Genomic DNA, 11,151 nt, shown 5'->3' with positions numbered 1-11,151 from the left:
TAGTGGTTATAATATTTATTGCATTTTATAACAAATAATAACAAATTTAATATTATATTCAGATCTGCTTAGGCATAAATTATAGTGTATACACACACTAACTCACACAAATATAGTGTACACATAAAGCACATGTAAATATATAGCTAGACTATGAACACTGGTAGACAATATAGCCATCATTTATACATAACAAATTACGCATTATACATTTAATCATTCTGTCTAAAATTCAATATATTCTTGTTTATTTGTAGAAGTATACAATAAAAATTTTATCTGATGGTTTAAGTAAAGCATTACTTTTATAATGCACTGTTAATTTTAATTTTATTATCACGTTGAATTTGAACTTTTTTTCTCATTTATATTCACCCATATGAAAAGTGTCCATAAATTGAAGTAACGCAACATAAATTTAAGAACTCTATATATATATATGTATATATAGAGTCTATAAGAATCTACCAACCATATTCTATATATATATATGACATTGCTTCTTTATAAGAATATATTTTACCCTATCTAAATTACCGCAAATCCACATCTTTTCACATCTCAGCGTACAACATCTATACCAATAGCATACTTTAAACAAAAATGGGGGTTAATACATCAAAATTAGCATATTTGATTTAGATTAATTTAATATTAACTAGTGTCAAAAACAACATGTGCATGAGTTGATCAGCATATAACTAATCTAAGAAAGAAAAAAAAATGACACTAGTGTGAATAAATGCATATCTTTAATAAGACTTTGCAGACTTGAAATATTGAAAAAAAAATCATCTATACAATTACCACTTTGCTGGTGTTTTTAAAGACTTTTGAGAAAATTATAAAAAAAACATGCATTAAACACTTTTTGAGCTAAAATCTTTCAATTAAGACACACAGCACATACTAAAGTACTTATATCTATGTTAAGAAATTTTTGAAATCAAAATAATAAGTCAAATTGCTTTAATATTTATCTTCCTATTTTTTTTACCTATCAAGGTACTATAAATGTACTGTAGCCACTGCACTATTGTAGTTGTGTTAGTAGATGAACAAACATTTACATGTAGTTATATTGAATAAAACCCTTTTTTAAAAATATATACCAAAAGAATTGCATAATAATCCTAAAATATATTGTTGTCAGAACTAAGTATATCTTGCTATATATTAAATTTAATACTTTTAAAAATACTTTGTTATATTTTGATAAACATATTTTTTTGTCATATTTAAACTATCACATTGTATGATAAGAAAGAAAATTATAAATAGGAGTCTAGATCTTACACAATGAAACCATTTAATTACCATAACAGGCACTAGGATATTCAATCAAGATTATTTGGTCAAAATCATTGTATGCAACTCTTATTGACTATTTTTTGAACACTTGCAGCTATATTGCATGTCAGAGATGCCTGAATAGGTATATTTGAATTCAAAAACGTATTGATATGAACAATGATGACTTTTATTACCATCTTACAACCATTCATCAAAATCTGATTCTTTTAAAACATTATATTTTGAATGTTATAGTATTTTAAAGGGATGGCTGCATGATGATTTATTATTGTAAACCTCAATTCTTTTAATGATTTATTATTGAGCTAATAACATATTTTAATAACTAATTTGCCACACTCTTTAACATGTCATTTTTCTTAAAATGGGCACCTTAGGTACCATGGGAAATCTTGGATAAAGGTGATTTCAAAAGAGTGAACCTTAAAAGTTATTAAAGCATAAAAATAGGAAAAATCTATGATTTGTAACCTTTCTAGTTGTCATATTGGCACAGCAAACAAAATGATTTAAATTTACATGTGTGCGTATGAAAAATTAACATTTATATGTATGAAAAGCAAAATCAATACAAGATGAAATTTTTACAAAAAGACAAGATAAATCAATTCCATTAAATCAAGATAATGCCTCATAATTTCAAACTATTATTTACATAAAAAGAAATTAATGCATATTATAATCATATCCTGATTCTAAGTAAATTGTGTGCATAAACTGAAATAAAAAAGGGGGGATTACTATCACAGAATAGCTTATGTAAACAAAATAACATCAAACCGGTTTGGTCGGTAACATATTATGCATAGAATTGACAACAAAAAAGGCAACCAGAGGAAGTTTTTACATCTGTATATAAGACTATATATGTCATTGAAGAAGTTTTTTTAATCCAAGAATTTTAATCATAGCTAACTTAGATATTTGTTTAAATGTAACTTGCTTCAAAAGTAACATATAACTGGGAATATAAATATTGGCATTATCTATCATCTCTTGTGACATTCAATTAATAAGGCAATGAATCAATCTAATGTTAACAACAAATTTTGTATCCAAACCACAAAACAGGAAATAGAATATTGCAATAAACATATAGGTATATATATAATTATATATTATTTTAGTTGTTAACACAAACCTATGGGGTTTAGATTTTAGTCTTGTCAATAATTACTTCCTTTATAATCATACCCTTCCATAAAGTTTCACAAAAAAAACTTGTTGTTTCTTACACATTCTTTAAACTTATGTTAATTAATTTTCTCAATGAAGTATCACTAACATGAAAACCCACTAATATCTTAACAGAATGAATAAAATGTTATTAGAAAGTATTCAGCTAGTAAAAAAAAGGTATATAACTCAAGAGCTTATTTTCAAATCATATTGGTTTATTGAAATGTTTTAATATCCAAAGCAACAGACAAAGTATTATTAAGTTAAGCATTCTGTGAATGACAGCAATAAGTTGCTTTAATAATTAAAGGGGAGATAACACATAGCAATCATGATTAGAGGTCGATCATCTGTTAACATGGCACTTCTTTTTCTTAGCTAATTTGACACATAACACATACAATGTATCAAAAATTATTACATACAAATGTTAATATTACACATTTAAAGCCAACAGCTTCATATAAAACTCTTTGTCTAACAAATATCTAAATGTTTCTTGAGAACTGAGGTAGCACACATATTTACACTGGCTATTAAGAAACAATGGAATCACATTTACTGTTTGAGGACTCTGAATAAAATCCATTGTTCAACTAATTTTGATTTGTAATTATAACAACACTACGACAAATGCCTGTAGATTAAGCTGAACTAGCACCAGCACTTGATGAGTTAATGTTTAACACTGCCTGTGAACCTTGTCTGGACAATGTACCACCACCGTCTATTTTTAAAATCTGAAATTATATCAAAAAAATTCTCAGTTGATTTTATAATATGTATAACTAAAATGAAGCCATATTTGATACTCTGTGAAATAGTACTATCAAAATGTATTAGACAATGGCATTACATGTATGGAACATTATGTAAATTTTCATTTCAGGAATGTTTCAAAAATCCAGTGTAAAGATAAATTACTAATAACCATCATTGTTTAAAAGCAGTTTTAATTTCATCCAATTTTCAATGTGTTCAAGTAAATTAGCAACCTTATGCACTTACAAACTCCTCTTTTGGTACACATGAAATCCATCAAACATTAAAAAATATATTTTACAAGGTTGTGAAAAATAGCTCATATATCAACAGTAAATCAAAATAAAACAAATCTAGTTAACGTACACAGGTACATTTTTATTACCAATGCCTCCTTATAAATAAATAGTTGTTTTAACCAAAGATATATATGACAGAAGCTAATTGCAAACTTGTGAATCATGTGAGGTCAAATATGCACCAGATATCTGAAATCTCATAACTCACTATGGAAAAAAGCAATAGAACTATTAGATTCTACTTTTATTTCTTGTTGTGTCAGAAGCCTTTACATATTGTCTTTTTTTGTTGTTGCTTTAAGGCTCTTTTTTTTTTTATATATCTATTCAAATATGCCATGCCATGCAAATTAAATAAAAGAATAATGTGTCATTGGAAACAGATGTCTCTGCTTATAAATGTGAAAAAGTCAAATGTACTGTCTTATTTAAACCTAGTGCCTTTTTGTATACTATGAAAATAAGATGACATTTGTTTCTGTGTTGGCATTAGAGATCGATCAGAGGTGTGAGTGCTCTCAATTACAAACAGTAATGGGATAGCTCAAGAACTGAAAAAGTGACACAGCCTAAATTCAGACTTGATCTTTGTTTTGGGGTCATTTATGCAAAGAAAAATTAGAATATGGATATGGTAAATTCTTCAATTTTTCCATTTTATAAATTGACCTAATTTGGTAATGTTACCAAAATTTGAACTTGACCTGTATTTAGTGAATATAAGCATTGTGTATAAGTTTCATAACATTTGGTAGAGACAAACAAGAGTTAGAGATTGGAAACCGATTTAGGGATGTAAGTATGTATGGAGGTACAGACATATACAAACTGAAAAAGATAAACCTTAATGTCCCTTCACCTAGGATAAAAATTCTTAAAAGATGTTAAGTTTACAATTTGACAACACATATTGTTCACTGATATTCTGAATCACTGAGCCAACATTGAACCCTTAGAAATACTTTTATTATGGTAAAGCTAGTGAAAAGTATTCAAAATATACTGTGATATATGGGAGAAAGTCTAAAAAGGTTAAAGGAAAGGCATTTCTGTCCATATGTTTTTACAATTAAAATTAAATGAGGTATGTGTCCATTGGACACAGATGATGCCCCCGTTTGCACATCAATAAAAGTAATAACTGCAAAACGGTAAAAGAAATGCTACCCAAATTTGTACTTGATCTGAGTTTTGTGGACCCCTTGCATATTCTATTTAAACCATTGCATCTAAATGCCATAAGCTATAGGAAGAACATCAATAATTCATTGCCCCATTGCGTTTTATGTAAAATTTCTAGCAGTTACAGCTTTTTTGTCTCTAAAGTGATGATCATCGCATGTCAAAGCAACACCTAATGGTGTCTTGTGCTAAACAAAAATAACATACCTTTAATTGCAATTTAAGAGAGTAATGGTTCCTGGAAGTTAGGAAGTACCAAAACAGGTACTTCAGATCTGAGAAACAGACCAACTGTATTCTAATTGTAAAATTTCATACATTTTTTTTAATTATAATTCAAAATAGTAAGGCAGCAAGTATTCTACAATGATCACCAGTCATTCAGCTTTCATTTGATACCAAATTTAATACAATATTCTACATATTTTGAAATTACACCCATGCATAGGAACTATTTTGTTTTAAATATGTACTACTATCTTTTATATGGTCTTAGACAAGGCCAAAATTAGTGGTGTTACACCTATAATCAACAATCAAAAGCTCATCAACTTCCACGCCAAAAAAAAATTGCATTTGATTCCAATGCTCTTTATACAAGTGCAACTGTATACCAAGTATCAATGTTCTAAAATAATAAGTACTTTTTAATTATATCACCAAATAAGAAAATATTGATTTAAAAAAACTATTAAAGGAAGAACGACTAAGAGGAACAATATCTTCCTATTCTGCTAGCTACTGATATGCACAGATGCCTATGCAACAGAAAACCACACATAAATGGCCAATCATAAAAACTTTTCTAAATACACACCAAATCAGAAAACTTTATTTTTAACTATTTCAAAGTAAAGAAGAATGATAGTGAGTATATATATATACTGTATGCCAAAGCAATGAAACTGTTTACCAAACACCAAAGGTCTATTATATATATCACTATTCTATGAAACTAAGAACCTTAGAAATAACCCATGTGTCTTGTTTCATGTCATATCACTCAAACAAAACTAACAGTATTTATCTGTACAGACACTCATAGCAACATATGCATCAATGTTTCACTTAGGTCTCAAGAATACGGTAAACATGCAGATTTTCATGCAGGGGTTATTTTAAAAAATATTAAAATTCTTAATTCACTGCAATACTTGATATATCAAATTATGTCAAAATTATAGAAAACATCATCCGCACAAACTAGGTGCCTATTTTCTGATGAGGATTGAAGTATCTGCTCCTTCTTATGGTCTACTCTATTTTTAGAACCTTCCACATTAATTGTATTTTATTTCTCATTCTGATTATGTATCAAACATTAGAAATCATTAACATAAAGTAACTGATAATAATAAATAATTTAAACATTATCATGATTATGTTTCATTTATCTTGGCAGCACAAAAAAAACAAGTACACACAAAATGCGAATCAATACAGCTACCTTAGCCAGACCACACATCTGAGGTTGATTATTTGTCGATGGAATCCAAATTAGGCCAGAGATCATAGTATAAGTAGTGCATTTCTTTTAGACAATAATCTAAATTTTAAAAATCTCACCTGCACTTTCTAAATGATATTTGTACAGTGTGGTATACTACTTATGGGACAAGTTATATCAAAATTATAGAAAATGTCATCCGCTCTAAGTAAAATTTTGGACAATTATATTTTAAGGGGTCTTGAATGCTGTTTGGCAGCTTCCAACACATTAGTCAAATGTGTCAGAAGCTGTCAAACAGAATTCAGGACCCCTTAAAATATAATTGTCCAAAATTTTACTCTTTTTCAACTGGACCAAATTACTGCTTAACTTTAAAATTCATGAGTTAAAACAAGAAGAAATAAATTGATAAGGTGAATGAACAAAATTCCAAGGGAGGTAACTGTGTTCTGTCACCTTACAAAGTATTTTTATAACTTATCAATGGAAACCCGTAACTTTTGTTATCACTTAACCCTTAAAAGAAAAATACAAAATAAAAGTATTTGTATAAAGTCTACATATTCAAATATGCACAATATTACAGCATACACAATCCTACTAGATAAGTTAAGACTATCTACATTATTGTATATACAAACTGAAGAAATTAATGTGCTTCAATATAATTCTGTGACATTAGTTTTTTTTTCTCACACATCTTACCTCAATTGGTCTGAAGCTATGATAATCAAATGGTTGATAATGTTATATACAACACACCTAATGAAGTGTTAATCCCTTCAATGAACACACATAAAACACATTTAAAAAAAAAGTTCTACTAAAAAAAAATTTGAATAACGTTCCTACAAGTTTGGAAATATTACTTCAGTTTAAAGTCAAGATAAGCAAAATCGTATAAAATTTAGTCATGAGATCTTTTAAATAATTCACTTATAAAACCAAAAAATATATATGATTTCAGGAGCTTCCCTTTATTTATCTGCATTAAGGATTAAAAGCTTAAGCTTAGAGAGTGCATTAAAACACCTGTTAACAACCTTACCTTTTCTCCAAACATTTCATTTAATTTAGAGACTATATCTTGGAAGCCTTGATTTAATGATTCGTGATATTCTTTCTGTTCTGTTGTAACCAATGTTCCATTGAGATCTACCGCATCATTACATACATAAACAAAATCCCTGGAAAAATAAAATTACTTCTTTTTAAAAAAAAACTACATTCATTACTGCGAAATAGAATGTGAATTTAAATTTTCTAAAGTATAGTTGTAAAACTTGCACTACCTTGTAACTAAACAAATTAACCATCTCTTTATTTTGCTAAAAAAAAATTGTAGGTTGGAAACAATTAAAATCATAGTTTACTAATATAATAACTATCAGTCCCAATTGTATACCGGGTACTTACATTTTGGGAATTTAAACAAAAATAAAATATCTATAAATCAACAAAGTTCAACTCTTTTACAATGTCACAGTAACCTACTTTTGTTTGGGTGTTGATTTATGCTTCAAGATTCATCCATACCCTTGTTAACATGATTATGATATCTAAAGTGATCAAGATATGATCTTTGACAAAACATTTACCCAAAGTCAATGAGTCATAGTGACCTACTTTTATCCAACATTCCACTCTTTTACAATGTCACAGTAACCTACTTTTGTTTGGGTGTTGATTTATGCTTCAAGATTCATCCATACCCTTGTTAACATGATTATGATATCTAAAGTGATCAAGATATGATCTTTGACAAAACATTTACCCAAAGTCAATGAGTCATAGTGACCTACTTTTATCCAACATTCCAGAGAATAAGCTCTGACCATGAATAATATGCATGTATAATTGTTATAAAGCTGTATGTATACATATTTACCTGAAAACTTCCTTTAACAATTCTACTTTACTTTCAGGAAAGTTTTTGCCTTTACTGATAAATGCTTCAGCAAAAGCCAAAGGACCTGCATTCACCTAAAATATGATATGTTGCTAAGTAAACATTTATCTGGTGTCAAGTAATGCACAAAATGTCAACAGTTAAAGTAAAAGAACCTGGAATAAAAGATGACTTTTTTCCTATCAAAGTCCTGAAAACAAATTCTTTAATTACATTGGTTATCTTTCCTATCTTAGGTTTGTAATCATTTCAGAAAAAAAGAGAGTACACGCTGACATGATTAAGGTTTTACTACAAATATTACATAAATTGAACATTATTAAATCTCCATGTAAATGAGGAGGTCAAAATCAGGCCAGGCCGACATGTACACTTAACCATCATTCTTTACGCCAAATAAAGTTTACCTTTTTCTATTAAACAGCTGCGCCATGAGTACATAATATGCACGTCACATTTACAAAGAACAAAGTTCAATTCCATCTCAATGTTGAATTAGAAGTTTAGGAAAATCATAAGGGAGCTTACATCAATAGATATTAACAATTCACCAAAGTTTCATGAGAATTGCTGAAAGCATTTTTGAGTTATTGCCTGTAAACTGGAAAATTCCCCCTTTTTTTAAGAATAAAACCCTATAACTCGGAAATGTAAAATGTAAAATTTATAAAATTCTAAAGGGAGCTTACATCAAAAGATATAAACAATTCACCAAAGTTTCATGAGAACTGTTGTGAGCATTTATGAGTTAATATTAAAAAACTGGAAAATCCCCCTTTTTTATGAATAAAACCCTGTAACTCGAAAACATAAAATTTAAAATTAATAAAATTGAAAGGGAGCTCATGTAAATGGATATAAACAATTCATCAAAATTTCTTGCAATTTGGTGAAAGCATTCTTGAGTAATTGTCCGAAAACTGGAAAATCCCCCTTTTTTAATGAATAAAACCCTATAACTCAGAAACATAAAATCTAAAATTTATAAAACTGGACAGAAAGCTCACGTCAATAGATATATACAATTCACCAAAGTTTCATGCAAATTACAACGATACCATAATGCATCCCGTAAACGGGCGTATAAAAATGTGATAAACTGATCTGATCATGAAAAATAAACCCTTACCGCTGAACCATACCAAGCTTGAAACAAAGATTGTAACTAAGCTAGAATTTTTTAAGGTTGGATGTGACATATTGACACTACATCATTCTTACCTGTGCACTGACACTGCCTTGTAACTTAAGCTGTAATCTTTTAAGATCTGGATGTGACATGTTAACAACCTCCCTCATTTCTGCAACTTTAGTCTGCATTTGATCAATTGCTACTTCAATGGGACTTAATTCTAAATCTTTCCTTTCAATAATGTCTATTCTCTTTTTAACATAAGGAAAACTATGGGTGGCTAAAATGACAAAATTGAGAAAGAATAATCTCTTACTGCAAGTTATTTATTTATAAATCTGTGATGAATTTTAATACATATTCAGAATAAGATAAGTAACAACCAAAATTCACTATAACATCTAAAAAAAAATGCACATTTACCTTTTTTCCTTACAGACATAGATATATATTTCTGAAAATGTCTTGTTTTATAATAAAATCATTCCAAAATCAACATGTTTTGTGTACCATAGAAAATTTCATGAATATCTTATATAATAATATTGGTTTCATCATTCTCGCTACAAATGAGTATTAGGTTATATTTACATACTTGTTAATACTGTTCTTCTTTTATATTGTTTATCAATTTCTCCATGTGCCTTGCCATCCTTTGTGAACGGTGTTTCAAACATAAATTTTCTAATGTTATTATTCCTTTCATAATCTGTTAGTCTTCTCTGAAGTTCTCGTTCATCAAAGTAAGGTGTGACATGAGTGACTTGTATGTGACAGTATCTGCCATCTAATTGGTTTGGATCAACCTGTGAGGAAAAAGTAGGTTAACTATAAAAAAAAATAATTTCAGTCATATATTTTAAATGTTATATCAATTATGTGTGAAGATAGGTTTTTATTATGCCATATTGGTGTCCCGAATTTGTTTTTTGCTACATGTCCAAAAAGGTATTTCATAAACATTCATTTATAAATTTTTTACTTAAACAGTTATCTCCCCTTATATTGCTAAGTTGAAAAATTGATTACCTTTTTTGAATCCTGAATAAGCTTTATTATTTCTTTGCCATACTTTTCACCATAGATATTACTAATTCTTTCACATATCTCTGGTAAACTGGTGACTTTTGGTTCTTTATAGATATATTCTTTTTGGTCTTCATCATCAAAGTAGGACTACAAAGTATAATTAAGTAATCCATGTAAACTCATTGTCGGGAAACAATCATTCATTCATTACTTAATTACTGTTTTTCTTTAAAATGGAAGAATCTTTATAGCATGATGTAAACTCTGCAAAACCTGCATATTACTATATACTATATAAATTGGCGTTCATGGGATACAACACTCTACATTAGGTTAAGAGATCCAGGTATAAAATTAAAATTAGCATTTAAACTAGGTCATACATCCAAGACATAAATCGGTAATCCACTACACATTGCATTTTTCCAATAGAATTAAAAAATAAAAGTTAGACCCCGTTCACACTATGACATTTTTATCGGTTTAAAGTAGATCGGTTCACATTAGATCGGTTTAAGGGCTAATGTGAACGCTTTGAATCGATCTTCAATCGGTCTCAACTAAAACACCAAAAGAGGTAGTTTAGGTTGAATCCATCTAAATAGAACCAATCTAACTTTAAATGTGAATGCATAGATCGATCTACATTAGTACGATTGAATATAAAATAATATATGCGCATGTACAGCGGCAAAACTACATGTGTTTTTCAAAATGGAGGATCAGAATAAAAGGGCTGAAGCTTGGACCCACGAAGAAACGGTCCTTTTAATTGAACTTTGGGGAGATGAAAGAGTCCAAAATGAATTAGAAAACACCCCAAGACGTAATCTGGAAGTTTTCCAGAGAATTTGCACGGATATGAAGGATAGAATTTTAGACTTTAGTCGATCAC

The 11,151-nt window shown here is 28.9% G+C and overlaps 1 protein-coding gene across 1 annotated transcript in view; it reads right to left on the bottom strand.

The window, feature by feature from the left end:
- The window catches only part of LOC143068196 (dedicator of cytokinesis protein 9-like), a 74,033-nt gene continuing 62,882 nt past the window's right edge, over positions 1–11,151 (bottom strand). Inside the window, exons 48-53 of the mRNA XM_076242058.1 lie at positions 10,257–10,403; positions 9,823–10,033; positions 9,317–9,507; positions 8,075–8,169; positions 7,235–7,373; positions 1–3,233 (exon numbers count right to left, since the gene is read on the bottom strand). Of these exons, the coding sequence (XP_076098173.1) occupies positions 3,138–3,233; positions 7,235–7,373; positions 8,075–8,169; positions 9,317–9,507; positions 9,823–10,033; positions 10,257–10,403 (879 nt within the window). The 3' untranslated portion in view covers positions 1–3,137. The remainder of the gene's footprint in view (positions 3,234–7,234; positions 7,374–8,074; positions 8,170–9,316; positions 9,508–9,822; positions 10,034–10,256; positions 10,404–11,151) is intronic.

The sequence above is a fragment of the Mytilus galloprovincialis genome, chromosome 3 (assembly GCF_965363235.1).
Source record: "Mytilus galloprovincialis chromosome 3, xbMytGall1.hap1.1, whole genome shotgun sequence".
NCBI classification, from domain to species: domain Eukaryota; kingdom Metazoa; phylum Mollusca; class Bivalvia; order Mytilida; family Mytilidae; genus Mytilus; species Mytilus galloprovincialis.
The sequence above is the reverse complement of the archived record's forward strand: the minus strand, read 5'-3'. Positions and strand labels throughout refer to the sequence as shown.